At 35.1% G+C, this 17,424-nt stretch overlaps 6 protein-coding genes across 7 annotated transcripts; 5 read left to right on the top strand and 1 right to left on the bottom strand.

Annotated features, from left to right (window-relative positions):
* Nucleotides 1–91: 91 nt before the first annotated feature.
* Nucleotides 92–2,545, top strand: LOC135790186 (odorant receptor 67a-like). 2 transcript variants are annotated; one of them, XM_065300261.1, is made up of 5 exons: nt 92–291; nt 356–557; nt 608–1,043; nt 1,141–1,621; nt 1,683–2,545. In XM_065300261.1, the coding sequence occupies exons 1-5, from the start codon at nt 229–231 to the stop codon at nt 1,767–1,769; spliced, it is 1,269 nt and encodes a 422-aa protein (XP_065156333.1). In that variant the 5' UTR covers nt 92–228; the 3' UTR covers nt 1,770–2,545. The 2 variants fall into 2 exon arrangements, with proteins under 2 accessions (XP_065156333.1, XP_065156334.1); XM_065300262.1 differs by having other exon boundaries at nt 227–283; nt 415–557.
* PIG-Q (phosphatidylinositol glycan anchor biosynthesis class Q) lies at nt 1,937–3,887 on the top strand. Its single transcript, XM_065300260.1, has 6 exons — nt 1,937–2,551; nt 2,617–2,847; nt 2,899–3,179; nt 3,234–3,426; nt 3,479–3,593; nt 3,649–3,887. The coding sequence occupies exons 1-6, from the start codon at nt 2,081–2,083 to the stop codon at nt 3,819–3,821; spliced, it is 1,464 nt and encodes a 487-aa protein (XP_065156332.1). The 5' UTR covers nt 1,937–2,080; the 3' UTR covers nt 3,822–3,887.
* Nucleotides 3,888–4,182: 295 nt separating this feature from the next.
* LOC135790188 (protein CREG1-like) lies at nt 4,183–5,256 on the top strand. Its single transcript, XM_065300264.1, has 5 exons — nt 4,183–4,420; nt 4,485–4,639; nt 4,696–4,815; nt 4,878–4,959; nt 5,027–5,256. The coding sequence occupies exons 1-5, from the start codon at nt 4,303–4,305 to the stop codon at nt 5,188–5,190; spliced, it is 639 nt and encodes a 212-aa protein (XP_065156336.1). The 5' UTR covers nt 4,183–4,302; the 3' UTR covers nt 5,191–5,256.
* Nucleotides 5,257–5,399: 143 nt separating this feature from the next.
* On the top strand, nt 5,400–7,423 carry LOC135790183 (juvenile hormone esterase-like). The gene is made up of 5 exons (XM_065300258.1): nt 5,400–5,685; nt 5,740–5,865; nt 5,923–6,277; nt 6,331–6,518; nt 6,584–7,423. Exons 1-5 carry the CDS (start codon nt 5,473–5,475, stop codon nt 7,346–7,348), a joined length of 1,647 nt encoding a protein of 548 aa, XP_065156330.1. The 5' UTR covers nt 5,400–5,472; the 3' UTR covers nt 7,349–7,423.
* A 1,954-nt stretch (nt 7,424–9,377) lies between these two features.
* On the bottom strand, nt 9,378–14,108 carry LOC135790828 (uncharacterized). The gene is made up of 3 exons (XM_065301109.1): nt 12,385–14,108; nt 9,585–11,205; nt 9,378–9,544 (listed from the first exon to the last, which is right to left on the bottom strand). The coding sequence occupies exons 1-3, from the start codon at nt 14,059–14,061 to the stop codon at nt 9,378–9,380; spliced, it is 3,465 nt and encodes a 1,154-aa protein (XP_065157181.1). The 5' UTR covers nt 14,062–14,108.
* A 633-nt stretch (nt 14,109–14,741) lies between these two features.
* LOC135790827 (homeobox protein rough-like) lies at nt 14,742–16,589 on the top strand. The gene is made up of 2 exons (XM_065301108.1): nt 14,742–15,060; nt 16,219–16,589. The coding sequence occupies exons 1-2, from the start codon at nt 14,814–14,816 to the stop codon at nt 16,587–16,589; spliced, it is 618 nt and encodes a 205-aa protein (XP_065157180.1). The 5' UTR covers nt 14,742–14,813.
* The last annotated feature ends 835 nt before the right edge of the window (nt 16,590–17,424 follow it).

Below are 17,424 nucleotides of genomic sequence, written 5' to 3'. Positions count from 1 at the left end.
ATATTTTATTTATACGTGGATATGAACTACAATTTTCGTTGAGAAACTTGACAGGAACTTGACAGTTTCTGACGATATCCTCAAAGCGAAACATGTTACTCAACAAAAGTTGTAGTTCATATTCACGTCGATATAAATAAAATATTATTAAAGTATTGAATTATTTAATTGAAGTGGGCTTTATATAAGACGAGATCTTTTTGGAAATTAATTTCACAACTTTCCAAGATGGGGAACCTCATAAAAAAGTTAACAGAGCCTAATTTACCATCAGATTATTTTCGTATGGAAGTATTACTAGTTTTACTCAAGAAATTATATTAAATGTTATTTTTTTAATATATTTATTTCATAGGTACCAATTTTAAGATATTTGGGTATTGAAATGCTCAGAGATGAAACTGTGGGTTACAGAGTTTTCTCGTTGGTGTCACTTTTCAATATGGTGGTGATTTTCCTTGGCTTGGAAATCTACGAATTGTTTGTTCAATTTAATTTGGAAAAGTTTAGTAAACCAACAATCAACGTCGCTAATTATGCAATTACTCATGCAATGGGTAACTTTTCTAAATAATTATCATAACTTTACTTCTAGATATATTTTAAGGTACCATTGAACTGATGCTTATGTATATTAATCGTAAAAAAATCGGAAAAATAATGACTTCTCTTCATAATCCTCCGTTTGCTCCTGACGCATCTCGAAGTGGCTCATCTGAATCACGTTGGATTCGAGAAACTGTTCTAATAACTGAAATAGTCTACATTGTGTTCTCAATATTTCTGTTCATCACTATCACGTCTATTTTCTTGGAGTGTTTGTATTTCTGTATTGTAAAGCCAAGAGACGAGTGGGAAATGCCGTTTGCACCGATGTCAATCGGAGCATTTCAGAAAGAATGGCCAATTTTTGAGATTTCAGTGGTTTATCAATTATTTGAAATAATTGCGTTTGCGTATATCACGCTCACTTCGTATTTATTGATGAGTGCCATTACGGCTCACATTGGAATACAATTTAGAATCATGGCAAATAGTCTAAGGTAAAAATATTTATCACGAGATATAATAATCAATCCAATCATCCAATTTATCCATTTTAAACATGTTCATTAACTTTCTACGCATGAATTCTCGTAGAACATTAAAATCGCGAGCTAAACAACAAGCAGGAGCTGATCGCGATAATGAAACAATCGTGAATAAAAACATGGAGGTACTGATGCGAAGCTACATCAAACATCATTTAGACGTTCTGAACCTGGCTGAAGAAATGGAAAGTCTATGCAGTTTAATGATTTTATTCATTTTCTTGTTCAGCGTACTTCTAATGTGTTTCATTCTGTTTTTCGCCTCGCTAGAACCAATAGGCAGCGTGGAATTCTTTCACTTTTTCTTTTATTGGTGGTGTATTGCTTGCCAAATTGGTTCCTATTGTTATTGGGGAAATGAGTTGAGCGATGAATCAGAGAAGATAGCGCAGGCCGCGGCCGAGATCGATTGGATCGGTTCATCAAAAATCATAACATTTGCGGTGCAAATGATTATAACACGTGCCCAACAGCCAGTGTATATTACGGCAGGAAAGTTTGTTCCTTTAAGCATGCCTACGTTAATGATGGTATTTTAATACATAAAATCATCAGAATCAGAAAATCAATGTAATCACGATGTTGTTTTAGCTGGTGAAAGGCTCATTCTCGTATTTTATGGTATTAAAACAAACGCAAGACGAGAATGAACTCAGGCAGTTGACAGAAATAAGTTAAAATGTTGCTCGAAGTATTTACTTGATTAAAATGCTCGATGTAGTACCACTAGCGACATCTAGTAGTGATTGTTCTCACTAATGCTTCTTAGTTTACTTTTGAAATGATAACTACTGATTCTTTAGCTATCATTTACATTAAGATTGATTGTAAATGTTTATAACAAAATAATAATATGCAGTACAAACACAGAATAAATAGTTATTACATTAAAACTAAAATTTATGCTCAATAACCTCAACATTCCAGCTGTTTTTATCAATGTGTGCTCCTGATAAAAACAAACAAATGAGTATAGTGCGACGAACAAAATGCACAAAAAGAAAGAAATTATCCTTTTGTTATCAAATAAACCCAATCCAATAGGTGGTAAATTAATACGAAATCAAGAAGCAAACAAGGTTTTAGATATATGTTTTATATGCAAGCCAAACATAGAGAAAAGAGAGACAACTCATGCAAATGTATACAAAAATGGCTTCAGTTTAAAGTTATCAAGTATTTCTGAAGAAAATTTAATACACAATGAGAGTATACCAGTACAATCAGCAGATGATGAACCATTAATATCATGTTTATCTTATGATGATAATCTTTTTAAGGAAAGTGTTACTCTTGGCAATGTTTATTCCAATAATGAAAAAACAAACAGAAACTGCATTAATATTCTACATGAATATATTGGAAATGATCATGATGAAAAATTACAAACAAGAAATTCATCTTGTGTATATGAAACTCTGTTTCATTATATAAATTTACACTTTATCCTTAAATCTGAGGTATATTAAAATTTGCTGTAAATTTATTCAACAGCTTCATAATTTAACTTGTGCATATTTTTTAGAAGTTACAGTGGTTACATTCATTCCTACAGAGACTTCATTGGTACACACATTTCACATCAGAAATGTCAGCATTTTCCACCAATTGCCAACAAGAAAATAAGAAAAAAGCCATTATTACCAAAAACTTGCTCTCTGCAAAAGTATTTGACTTTATTTTGGGTGTCATTGCCCTTTACTTTGTCTTGGAACATAAATCAAACATTTGGGAGACAATTTTACATTCCACAAAGGTAATTCAACTCAAACTCATAAATATAGCATATGTTCATTTAAACTTGTAGTATGTTATTGATGAGTTGAAAAACTTACTGGAAATATTAATGGGATCACCTGCCGGACTAAAGCTTAACTGTGCCTTGAATCATACTCTTGGCATATTCTTCTTCTATCACATCTCACTGTGGAAAGCATTTATTGAAAGCATTGTGATTGTATCATCCAGTATTCTGTATGGATTTGTTATTTTGGGTTCATTGGGATTGAGCTATCAGATTGCTCTATGTGCTGACGTGATTATGTTTCTTACTTTTCATGTGTACTGCATTTATGTTTATGCAGCAAGGTAACATCTAAAGCATTTAGGTACTTCTAAATTAATAAATCTGTTAAATTGTAGGCTTTATAGAGTACAAATGTATGCAATTACATCACTATGGAGACTATTTATTGGAAGAAAACACAATCCCTTAAAAAACCGAGTGGATTCGTTCCAGTATTCACATAATCAGTTGTTTGTTGGAACATTGGGCTTTACAGTATTGTTATTTTTATTGCCAACAACGTTTATGTACTACATCGTCTTTACATTGGTAATATGAAGGTGTATTTATATTTTCAGCAAGCACTAATTTTTAATTTTAGTTTAGGATTGTGGTGCTACTAGTTTGCAAAGTAATGTTTCGAATAGCAAATATGTTATCGGCAATACCATTGTACTTGTTATTTTTGCGTCTGATTGGTTCATCTAGAATCAAAGGTGGGTCGTAGTTTATAATATAGATTGATTATTTGTTTTAATCTTGTAATTTAAGGCTCAATAAGAATTTACGCGACTACAAATGAGGCGAATTCTACTCTAAAACTGCATGCTTCATTGGATTCACTTGGTAGCTGGTTTCAAAACGACAATGCTATTACTGTGGAGGCAAATGGTCGACCATTAAATGAATATGTTAACAGTATATGTACCGGCAAATTGTTTTAATTCTTTATATTTTATATTTCTTTAATAAAATTAAACTTAAGATTTCTGAAAATTACAGAACTGCAATATGTTTCGTTATATTGTGAGATGATTTGGCATATAAATATTTAGTGACTCTTTCAGTGAGTAAGTGGATTAAATTTTATCAGTTTGTTTTGTTTTGTTCCAGAAATATCAACGCAGAATTGCGGTTGTGAATGTCTTTTTAAAAACAATGATAATAAGTTTGTTGTGGTTCAAGTTGGATTATTGCTGACACAGTGCTTGAATAGATTGACCTTTGAGAGTAATGCTTTGATAGATGTTTATGAATCAACTTCGTTTATATGATTATTCATGTGGCCTGATGGTCAACATAAACACAATTGTTTTTTCTGGTCATAATGTCACGAGACACAGCAGAAACAACTATATATTCGCAGTAAACTAGACGTTTTAAATATTACTGAAATTTGGCAATAATTTGCATAAAACTAGCAATATGCATAAATACAACGCAATAAGCATTTTTCTTGTGGCGTTGATGGTTTCCCAAGGAACAAGTATACCAAAACCATCGGAAAAGGCTAAAATGGGAAGGTATATTATCCACAATGTTGGTAAGAAAAATAGTAGGCACGTAATTTAAACCGAATTAATACAGCTTTTGACAACTTTAAATAGACTGGATATCCATTGCAACAATTTCCACATTAGACCAAATTAAAAGTTATCCATTTGTCAATTTGAAATCAGTTGCTGATGGCCCAGCGAAAAATGGTACTGGAATTCCGTATTTGTTGATGACTGATTTGGACTTGAGTGGCAGAGACGTTAAAGTAATTTTTTTGTATCACAATGACAAAACAAAAATGCAAAAAATTGTTATTTCTAGGTAGATAATCGAGTAACTGTGTTGGCAAGTTTAGCTGAAGTTGCTTACTGCTCTAAAAAGGAATACGATCCTCAAGATCCAAGATGTGGCCGCCTTATAATCACAGGAAAACTATTACAGGTATTAATATTCAACGCAAAATTCCAAATTAAATCAGTACAAACAATTAATTAATTTTTTAGATACCAATCGGAACCGACGAATTTCGTTTTGCTCACACTGCGTTAATCACCAAGCATCCTGTGATGGCGTCTTGGGAAAAAGGTAATTTATATATATATATATTAATATAATGAAGTTATACTATTTGAAGCTATAATTATTGTTACAGTTCATAAGTTTTATCTAGCAAAAATTGACATTGAACAAGTTTGTGTTCTGGATTATTTCGGAGGTGCTTCATTCGTACCCGTTGATGAATATTTACAAGTGAGTCCTGAACAATACGAACAATATTCACCTGACAATGTTGTTCCAACTGTAAAGGCCGAATAACACGAGCAGGGAATGTAATTATGAATACAATGCGCTGAATAAATGCATAATATGTAATCAATCGAACTATATTGCTTCATTAAACATCGACCGTTCATGCTTTGTTCATGCATAAACTTTGGCATGTACAACCTATCAGATATTGCAATATTTATTATTGACACCACAATAAATAATACTGATTGGTATGCAGGTAAAACCTATCAGATATTGCAGTATTTATTATTTGGTTACTACGCAGTAGGTTTTGTTATTCTTTAAGTTCCGAATAAACATTTTAATATGTCCTCCAATATATTGTTTGTGATTGAAATTTATTTAGTTTTATTGCAAGTTATAAGTTTTTCTCTGGGTGATGAAACTGATCCCTTACTAGTAACAATTTCAAGTGGGAAGCTACGGGGAAAAATTCTGAACGACAAAAATGGGAATCCATTTTATGCGTTTCAGAAAATACCGTACGGTAAGAAACCGATTGGAGATTTACGATTTAAAGTAAGAAAACCACCTCAAAATAAACATAAATTGTTTATCAATTCTAATCTGCAGCCATTACAAAAACCAGAGCAATGGAACGATACACTCGATGCAACTCAAATTGCTCCAGATTGTTTACAAGATGTCAAAGGTTTCAGCACTGAAGATTGCATATATTTAAATGTTTTCACTCATAGAGTTAATTATATTTACTTTAATCTAAAGGACATTATCTTAAATTGATAAATTTTGTAGAAAGAAGAATTAAATCCTGTCATGGTGTACTTCTACGGGGGTGCATTGACAAGTGGTTCTAGCAACCCTGACACAACTCTTGGACCTGAATTTCTACTAACAAAAGACATTGTCTTGGTGACTCTTAATTATAGATTAGGAATTTTAGGCTTCTTAAATTATGAGTATCCTGATGATCCAAGTATTTCAAATGAGATCACTTCAAATAACGGATTTAAAGATCAAGTGTTTGCTTTGCAATGGATACAAGAGAACATCGAACACTTTGGTGGAGACAAAAATAGTGTGACCGTTTTCGGAAACAGTGCTGGAGCAGTGTCAGTGCATGCTTTGTTACTGTCTCCATTAACTGAAAGTATTAATTTTGTACTTCTGTGTACATAAAAAATATTGTAAATCTTTTTGTAGATCTATTTCATAGGGCGATTGTACAAAGTGGCACCGCTCTTACAAGAGGATTGTCAATGAATAATTCTGCAGTATATATTGGCGAAGCATTGGGTCTAGACACCAAGAACGGAACAAAATTAATGCAAGGTTTACGAAATTTGACCGAACAAGAAATATTGGATGTACAAGAGAAAATTGATGTTTATGTGAGTTTATTTCGTCTTTTAATGTTATTTTACATATTTTAACTAATATATATTACTATTTCCAGAGATTAACTATAAATAAAATAACGGCAGCTGGTTTAGTCATAGAAAAACCTGGACCTAACAGTTTTATGTCTGAGAATCCATGGACTCTCATCAAAACAGGAAGATATCATCGTCGCCCTGTGATTTTCGGTTTACTGGACGCAGAAGGCCTTATTTACTACGTCTACAAATATTTAAAGAACACAACTCGCTATTTTGACATCGACACATTCGTTCCATATTATTACAAGAAAAGATCGTTTGCCGCGTTGGAAATTGATCAAGATTTCTTCCCAACACAAAATTATTCAGATATTGAAACTTGGATTGAAGTATGGGGTTACTCCAGTTTTATTTTTGACATTATACGATGTGTGGAAAAGCAAATCAAGTGGAGCAATGTTTATTTCTACAAATTTAGTCTGGATACTGATTTGAATTGGTCGAAAATAAGATCACCAGATGCTTTAGGATTAAAAGGAGCTTGTCATGGAGATGAACTTGGATACTTATTCAAAAAAAGCACCACGCCTAAGATTGAACCTGGTAGTGCTAATGATATAGCAATTGAACGGTTGGTAACGCTGTGGACAAATTTCGCCATCTTTGGAATGCCGATTATCACAAATGATTCATTGCTAGACTATCAACAATGGCTGCCAATACGTCATGACGCTTTTAATGTCCTAAACATCGGTAATAATTTAACGCAGGGAATTTATGACCCAAAGAAAGTCGATTATTGGAGGAACTTGTATGATACTTTCAGTACCAAAACTCTTTAATACACAAACGTTCAATCCAAAACACAATCAAACTTATGCTGATGGCTATTAAATAAATGTAGAAGATCCCAAGAACATGTTTAATTCCAAGAGGTTCATAGGTCGTTTCGTAAATGTAATCTAAATTATCCCAACTCGAGTCCCGATCTAGTTTATGCAAAATTCCATACTCACGAAACCGTGTGATGTACAGATCAATGCCTGTTTTCAAAGGATGCCCCTTTTGCATTAATATAACACCGGATAGCGCAAGTCGTGAAGGCATCATGTACATTACCGGGACGCCATCTTTGATGAATCGCTTTTCGTCACGCATAAAGTATAAAACGCGTCGATGGTTCGTCATCATCACTGCGTCACGTTCATAGGCAACTTTTTCCATTATTAGGGTGGCATCACCAGGTGCTGTCAGGTTCCAGACATTGAAAATGTGATCACCGACGGCATCATTATAATTTCCGGAAAAGCGTCTCTCGCAATGCGATTGCCATTGATTGAAAAGCCACTTTTAACTATATCTTCGTTAGTTTGTATCTGGTGTTCGTAAACCGCGCGTAAAAGAAAAGAAAGTAACACGTTTACGTAGCAAGATGTGAACACGAAAGCAGCCAGCGTCCATGTCAGAATCAAAATTCGATTTATGGTAACATTGGACATTTCTAGTGGTTGTTGAATAGTCACACTGTAATAAGTCATTAAGTTTTTGAGTAAACTTTTATTTGACTTGATTTCTTGACAGGTTTTAAATGACTGTAAGCATTGGAAAATGTAAAATATTAAGGAATAAGCAAAATAGCTAAGAATTAAGGTTATCCATGTATTCCAGGTAAACACATAAGCGATATTCATCCATGTTGGTTTCCGCTGCGCTCGTGGAACATAGAATCGAAACTCATTCGGTAGGAACTTTACAGACATGTCGAAATATTTTGACATTTGATGAGTGGGAATCACCATTCCAAACATTACATCCGCTTTTTTCTCTAGTAAATCTTTGTACATCAATGTCATCGTACCATTTTCATAAACCTCGCCCCATTTTGTATACTGATTCTTTACATATCTAATTCTAAAATTCATTTTTCTCGCAATCAGCTCAAAAACATGAATTTCAATCCCCGACTTTGATTTGCTGCTTATGTCAATAACATACGGAGCATATTTTAAGGCAAGCACATAAACAGGGCATGCGTGATAATTCATAAAATCTTCGCGCATTAGTTCATTTATTGCTTGCAAATCATTTATGCTACACTTCGGTAGCATTTGCATTGTCTTTAACTCACAATTCATTGACGAAAACTTTTTTGGAACATAAAAGTATAAATCCTTATCAAACATAATCACGTAGTGCGAATGCCACTGCCAAGCCGCTGATATAATATCGTTCATTTCTCGTGGACCAATGTAAATAATGACAAATTTACAATCGGCGTTAAAATATTGCGAACGATGATAACTGTAGAAGAAGTCTTCGAGTAGTGTTAAACTGTGTGTCACGAAAATAGCGAAATCAATACGTGTGATTAACTTTAACTCTGTACTCTGATTGTGATGCATAGTAACAATACGTTTTATATTTATAATAGAAAGTAAACTTTCGATATATGAATCTAATGATTCCGAATCGGCGAAAAGTAAAAGCGTAGAGTACATTTTATCGACACTAACAACACTTTTTAAACATTCAAAGTTTTCCGCTATTGTACCATTGATAATTTCAGGCAGTAGTAATTCATTTAAAACGGTGTATTGATTTTGTTGAAATGGCAATACGGTATTGCTAATAACCGAAAGCAAAAGTAATGTTTTCTGCTTCATTGCGTCGCAGTTTATGGAATTCTACTGAACATGGAAATGAAATTATATCAAGAGCAGGAAATTGTTATGCATTGTGTTATTAACCTTGTCAAACAACCCTGTAGAACACGTACGTGCACAGAAAGCACAATTGATATTTGTGATAATAGTTAAATGACCAAATAATAGATAAAAGAACAACACCATACATATTATAATTTATTATAAACTACGTTGAAAAACATTCACTCGCGTGAAATTTAAATACATTTTCGGCTACAAATACAAGAAAACTGATCGTGATACCGATGATATAAATATAAAGCATTCCCAAAACATGTTCAATTCCAAGTGGTTTATAAGTTGTCTGCACAACATTCGTAAAAGTGATCCCAACTAATATCACGATTTAGTCTGTCAAATATGCCACCCTCACGAAACCGAATGATCAACAAATCAATTCCTGTTTTCAACGGATGTCCTTTCTGCATTAACATAACTGCTGATAGTGAAAAACTCGGAGGCATCATGTACAACTCTGGTATGCCTTCTTTGCTAACAAACCGCTTTTCATCTTTCATAAAATACGAAATTCGTCGATGATTTGTCATCATTATCACATTGCGATCGTAGGCAACTCTATCCATGACATTAGTAGCATCTCCCAGGGCAGTCATGTCCCAAGCTTGGTAAATGTAACTAATGTAAGGATCACCGTAACTTTCCGCAAAAGATTCTTTGGCAACGCTGTTACCAGTGATTGTATAACCACTTTCAGCAATATCTTTATATGTTTGAATTTGATGCTCTGTGGTTGCTCGCACGAGGTAAGAAAGCAAAATATTTTCAAAACCAGATGTAAATATAAATGCCACAAGAATCCAAGACATAAATAGGATTCGATTTATTGTGACCTCGGGCATTGCAATTGGTTGATGAATAGTCAAACAGAAAGAGTTTAAAATATTCATGATAACACTTTGATTATCAATGATTTCTCGACTGTTTTTAAACAACTGTAACTTTTGAAATATGTATAAAATGATGGTAAATTTAATATAAGCAAAAATTAAGATCAACCATGTGTCCAGAGTAAAGATGGCGCACATGTTTCTCCACGGTGGCAATTCTTGTGCCAAAGGCACATAGAATCGAAACTTATTATGCAAAAACTTAACAGATACGTCAAAATAAATTGTGATTGCTTCTGTGGGAATTACCATTCCTAACATAATCTCTGCTTTTCTATCCAGCATGTCTTTATACATCAAAGTCATGGTGCCATTTTTGTAGATGTCGCCCCAAGTCGTATACGAATTATTCACGTATCTTGTAGTAAAATTTAAATGCTTTCCAACTAATTCAATCACATCTATTTCTATCCCTGGTTTTGTTTTACTGTCTGTATCAATAACATAAGGCACGTATTTTAATGCCAGGATGTCCACAGGACAGCCATGATAGTTCATGAAATCCTGATTCATTAATTTCATCATTTTTTGTATGTCGTGTTTGTCGCAACGCGGTAACATTTTTACAGTTGTCAATTCACAGTTTTTCGCTGAGAATTTCTTCGGTACGTAAAAGTTTAAATATTTATCGAACATGACCACGTAGTATGAGTACCAAGACCAAGCGGCCGCCATGATATCGTTTATTTCACGAACGCCAATGTAAATGATGAAAAACTTACAATTTGAGTTGAAATATGACGAGCGGTGCCATTTTTCGAAAAATCCATGAAGAAGTGACACTCTATCCGTCACAAAAATGGCGTATTCAATGCGATCGTTTGAATCTAACACAAGTTTTTGATTGTTTTCTAATGTAATTACTTGTCGAACATCTGTGATGGAGAATAAACGTTCGACGTAAGTATCTAGGTAACCGGCAGTGGCGTAGCCCAGAAGAGCAAAATGCATATTGGATGCATCAAGGACATTTTCCAAACAGGCGAGGTTATCCGCCATTTGTTCATCGTTTGTGTTTGGTACGAGTAATTCGTTTGTAGCGACAGCAAAGTTTAAGCAACTTATTGAAACTATCAATGTTGTGAGCTTCATCGTGAAGCAGTGTTTCAAATTATACTAAATATGAGCTGTTGTGGAAGGTGAGAACCCATAATGAACATGACTAATTAATGAATTCACGTGTTATAATGCAGTGTAGTAAACAAGTCTGTGGATAGCCATCGCTTTGTTGTTATTGCGTTTTTTTTTTATTTCCTTGTAGCAGACAGTATTGTTTTGTTAAATATAATAATATTAAAATTAAAGCCATATTTATATATTTTTTTGTTTCGTATTAACAATTGTTCCAAGTTATTCAACAATCGAATGTCTCCAAATGAGACATTGAACATGTTTGGAGCGAACTTTTATTAGATATACTTATTTATTATTTATTTTATGTAAAACCACAATAACACAAAATACATTTTTATAAATAACTCAAAAAGTAAAATAAAAGTTTTATAGATAGCCTTGTAAAAAATTAATTACAGTAATAATTTTCTTCAAAGAAATCATTATTTTGTTATTTTAACAGTTTGAACATATGAGCACCGCGAAATGTATGTGGTACAACGTACAACACGTGGGCCACAAAACATTGTCTCATCGGAGTATAAGCAGCCACAGAGCAATAACACACAATAACACAAAGATGCAGCGATTCATTTCTCATTATTGTATCGTTTTCCACTTACCTTGTAGACCAGTATCGACCTCACCCCAATTAAAAGTTTTTCCCTGTTGTCCTCTCTTTGAATATTTGATTATTGAAATGCCTTCAATCCATTTTCCATCACTTCAATCACTTTATTGTCTTCCAATCGGTTAATTGAAAAGCGTAATTCGCGAAACATGTCGTACTATAAAAATACAATATACGAGTAAAAACGTGTCATGGAATCATTAAAACGCAAATCAAACAGTTTTGATTATTACAAGTTGCGGCACTATACCAAATATAACCGACACGCCGAAACGACAAACGGACAATGAAGACTTAGTGCCAAAGTCATTGGTTATCTCTGTGTTTGTTTATGTTTGCACGTTTATCTTAAAAGTGTAAATTGTGGCCCTGTGTTGAACTACACGTCGATATTTTATCGTGTTTTTATCGTGATATGAATCAGAAAAGACAGTGGTAACACAATACATTTATTTAATAAAATGTATTAGAACATGTCGACGTTTACATTTAAATTTATATAAAACTTCAAACAACATCACAATAGAACTTAAAACAACGCCGAATAAATAAACGTAAATCTCCCCCAAAACATGTTCCATCCCAAGCGGGGCATAAGTCGCCTCAACATTCACTTTTAAATTCCCCAAGCTCGAATCGCGATCAAGTTTACTCAAGATTCCACTCTCACGAAACCGTATAATATACAAATCAATCCCTGTTTTCAACGGATGTCCCTTCTGCAGCAATATGGCCGCTGACAAAGATAAACTTGGTTCCATAATGTGCATCACCGGAATGCCATCTTTAGTGAAACTTTTTTGTTCCCTCATAAAATAAGAAACACGTCGATGGTTCGTCATCATTATCGCATTTCTCCCATACGCAACTTGCCTCAACACAAACCCTGCGTCTTTTAGTTCAGTTAAATTCCACACACGATAAATATGACTCACATACGGATCGCCATAACTCTCCGAAAAGGATTCTTTAAAAATACTATTTCCAGCAATAGTAAAACCACTCTTCACAATATCCTCGTATGAGTCAATTTGATGCTCGCTGATTGCCCGCAGGAGAAATGAAAGCAAAGTGTTTACATAGCAAGCGGAAAATATGAAAGCAACCAACATCCAGGACATATACAGGATGCGATTGATAGTCACATTGGGCATGCGTATTGTATGTTGAATAGTCAACCGAAAAACATTCATAAAGTTCATTGATAAACTTTCACTCGCTTTGATTTCCTTTGAGTTTTTAAACGCTTGTAGTTTTTGGAAACCAAACACAATTATTGAATATACCACAAATGAAACAATTAAAGACACCCATGTGTCTAGAGTGAACACAGCCGCCATGTTTAACCATGGCGGTAGAAGTTGTGCTTTTGGAGTGTAAAATCTGAACTCATTCGGAAAGAATCTCACGGATAAATCAAAATACTTCGTCATATAATCTGCTGGAATCACCATACCTATCATAAAATCAGCTTTTCTTTCCAGCATATCTTTGTACATCAATGTCATCGTACCATTTTTATAAATGTGACCCCAAGTCAAATGCGAGGTTTTTAAATATTGCGTTTTGAAATTCATCTGTTTCGCAATCAATTCGATCACTTCCACTTCAATACCAGGTTTTACTGTTCTGTGCACATCAATAACATAAGGAACATACGTTAACGGTAAGATTTTAACAGGGCAGCCATGATAATTCATAAAGTTTTCGTGCATTAATCTATGCATTGCTATATCACGCGTGTTACACCTTGGTAGCATTCGTATTGTGGTTAATTCACAATTACTCGCTGAAAATCTATTTGGTACGTAAAAGTTTAAATACTTATCAAACATAACAACGTTGTATGAATACCAATGCCAGGCCACCGCCATTATATCATTCATATCTTTACTCCCAACGTAAACAATAAAAAAGTGGCAGTTTGCGTTGAAATTCGACGAGCGATGCCAGTTTAAAAAGAAATCTTCGAGTAGTGAAAAACTGTCAGTTACGAAAATAGCGTAATCAATACGATCGACTGAATCTATCGCAATGTTTTGATCTGGTTCCACACTTATGATTTGTCGAAGATGTGTAATTGCAATAAGACTTTCTACGTACGAGTCGATGTAACCAGAAGTAGCGTAACACAAAAGAGTAAAACGCATCTTCACGACGCTAAGAACACTTTGTAAACAGTCGAGATTATCCGCCATCTCTTCATTGTTTGTCTGTGGTAGAATAAATTCATTCGCAGTTACGATTCGATTTTTCCCCATGAAATAAAAGCCCCATAATTTGACAAAAAACAATTTAGTCAGTTTCATACTCAATGAAAGCGCAATTAAGTTGAACTGACATTATCCTAAACAATGAAAATGTTTATATGCAATCATCATAAATTCATAATGTTGTGAACATGTGAAAATAGCACGCATACCGTATTAATATAAATACAAATATTTTTTACAAAGTTTATTCATGTAACTAAATATTAATTATTTACTGTAAACTATTTGTTTGGCTTTTGAAAAATCAATCACAAAGAAATAATGCTCATATCCCGTTTCCTAATTGAATCAGACTTGGATTTCAATATTCGCACGGAAATCATAATCGCCGCATCCGGTTGATGGTGTTTACACGCAGTTTAGCACGCGTACGCACTTGAGTACCATGTGCTTGCCACCCTACTACAAAATGTGACCACTTGGGGATGATGCGAAGCGTGCACGCAAGTCGCAGCTCTATTCTCTCGTTGCGTTCGAAACGCACGCGTAGCAGGATTGCAGGGTTGGTGGACGCATAACACCGCCCCCGCGATTCTATTTGGGACGCCCGCCCACATTTTCAGCATGTAGCGGACGCAATTTAGTTCGTTTCTTGAAAAGTGCAAGTAGTTCATTGACAACTCTTCTACGAGTTTGTTCTTCAAGTGTTTTGAAGTTTAAATAAATTTTAAATTGAAATGGATGCGGAAACAAAACAAAAAAGTGCACCGTCAACTCCACGAGATTTTTTTGAAAGACTTTACGGACATTTAGAAAAAACAAGTGTTAATAAAGAAGATTCTAAACGAGATTCCGAACGAGATGCTGTAGAAAATAATAATATTGTGGCGCCGATACCTGTCATGGCAAGTCCTTTGCAGTTTTTATTGCCAGGACACGAAGGACCGTTGAGTGTTGCTGCAGCTGCAGGACTTTCGGCATTTTGTAAGTATATTTTTAGATATTTAAATTCATATATAGATTAATATTGTAAATTATAATTGTTCCAAATATTAATTAATATAATAATGATTATATTTGCACGCGTGGTTTTGTTTGTTTGTTTGTTTGTTAATAATGTGCTCGAAACATGAAATTATTTAAACGCGATTGGAAGGCGCAAGAATGACAATGGTGACAATGCGCCCCATGTGCAACGAGTCCCACCCCCACTCCAGCCGCCGCCAACGCATTCACAGCAATCGCGTTGCGTCCGTAATACCAATTTGATATTTGGAATTGTTCAACCGTGCGCGCGTAATCACATCATAATAATATTTTGCATTTGCTGTATTGTTGTGGACTTACGCGCGCTTCCGTCGCCGCCTCGGCTTGTTACGTTGTTATACATTGTGCAGCATCGCGTGAAAATCCTTCGCCGCGAGGCGTAAGCTCGCAGGATGTCTCAATATGTATATACAAATTTCCTCTTCGGCGTTTTTTTGCGTTTGGTTGCTCGGGATGGCTTGTTTGTCGAAAGCGGTGTGAATGTGCGGCGAAGATTTTGTTAAGAGGATTAGGCTACAGTCAGCCAATAATCGTCGTTATTAAACGAACGAAGCCAGTCTCCGAACGGATTGATTTCGATGTAGTTGATTCCAATTAATCAATTTTGTACTAGAAGTTAATTTAAACTAAAAATATTTTATTTAGAATTAATATATCTCCACAAGATGACCAAAACAAAATTATTTCACTGGTGATTATTAGGATCATGATGATGATGAATCCCTTCAAGAGGTATTATGCTTGATTCGTTCCGGGTGCAAGCCGTGCGAACATCCGACTGCATTAAATTGCTTACACCCCAAGCGCGCCCACGCGATTCACGCTGTCACAACTTCACGGCCACAAAACGTTAAGCATTGAAGCCTATTAAGTAACATGACAGAAACATATGCCGCTTTCGCCGTGATTCGTCTCGTGTTTACGCTGATCGGAAACACATTATCTTACTCATTACCCCAAAGTGACCATCTGGTCTCGTTACCACCACACACATCTTTTTCTCAAGCATCATTTAGCGCGTATCCAAAACTTAAAACTAATTACTTTAACATTTCAATCTGTAGCTGGAAATTAGAAACAATATTGATTTTTTAGTGGCTCGAAGAAGACGCAAAGAAGGACGCCCCCGAAGGCAACGCACCACGTTCAGCAGTGAACAAACTCTACGCTTAGAAATCGAATATCAACGATCCGAGTACATCAGCCGTGGTCGTCGCTGTGAGCTGGCGGAAACTTTAAAACTCTCGGAGACGCAAATCAAAATCTGGTTTCAGAATCGACGTGCAAAAGACAAACGCATCGAGAAAGCTCACCTGGATCATCACTACCGTAAACTTCTTGGCGGTTTCAGCTCGGTGGCAGGATCATTGTGTCCACTGTGCGCGGATAATCCGTGTTACCACACGAGCGCTTTAATTTCCAGCTCTTATTCGGCTTTTAACAGCGATGATGCCGAAACGAAGTAATCTGAAACATTTAAAACACTATTTATAAATATAAAGTTAAGTTAAATTATGATGACTTGTGTTGTAAATGCATTTAAAACTTTAGTATTTAAGCATTACTAAAAGTATTATTATGCCTAGTCACAATTGAAATTGAACGTATTACGTATATATTATAGTTAACTGATAAGATCACAATCCATCATAAGCGTACTTGTCGATTAAAGAGGGTAATAAACATAACGATTAAAGCAAACAAGCGCGTGTCGTGTTCAAATTAAACAACCCACACTCTCCCCCAATGAAGACCTAAGATGCTATCACGTTTATTAGATAATATTCTACTCGTGCGCGCTCGAATCGTAATGAAGCTAATGTAAATGCAAACCGGAGAAATATCGTGCTCAACAATCATCGGCAGCAAGTGAAGCGCGTCAGATGGTACACAAAAGAGCAGATTACCGCCGGCCAGGTGCTTATTCTCCCGCGGTATACCGTTTTAAATGCTTCAATACTTGACCCTCCTTCTTCGAGCCGCCCTTGGAAACGCGCGGAAAACAACTTGATGAGGCTTGCGTTTTTCGTTTCGCTGTTTTCATATCAGTATTTAAGACTCGTTGAGTAAACTGCCTGCAGATCACATAATAATAAGCAATCTCGGTTGCGAGATTAAGATTTCCATGGAGCAGAGACCAGCCAAGAGAAAATATGAGTCTTCGTATTGTGCACCCGCACGAATATTAGGGATGTGTTGTCCGAAGAGGGGTGCGACCATTGTCCGCGCATTTGATGGGGATAAAAGATATTACGATGTTGGTATATCGGCTATTGTTATTTTCAAAGCTCAATTAGTATC

The sequence above is a fragment of the Atheta coriaria genome, unplaced genomic scaffold (genome assembly GCF_025399875.1).
Source record: "Atheta coriaria isolate IRGN ID8LTWV9N9 unplaced genomic scaffold, Caltech_Dcor_3.1 hic_scaffold_4_pilon, whole genome shotgun sequence".
NCBI lineage: Eukaryota > Metazoa > Arthropoda > Insecta > Coleoptera > Staphylinidae > Dalotia > Dalotia coriaria.
The sequence above is the reverse complement of the archived record's forward strand: the minus strand, read 5'-3'. Positions and strand labels throughout refer to the sequence as shown.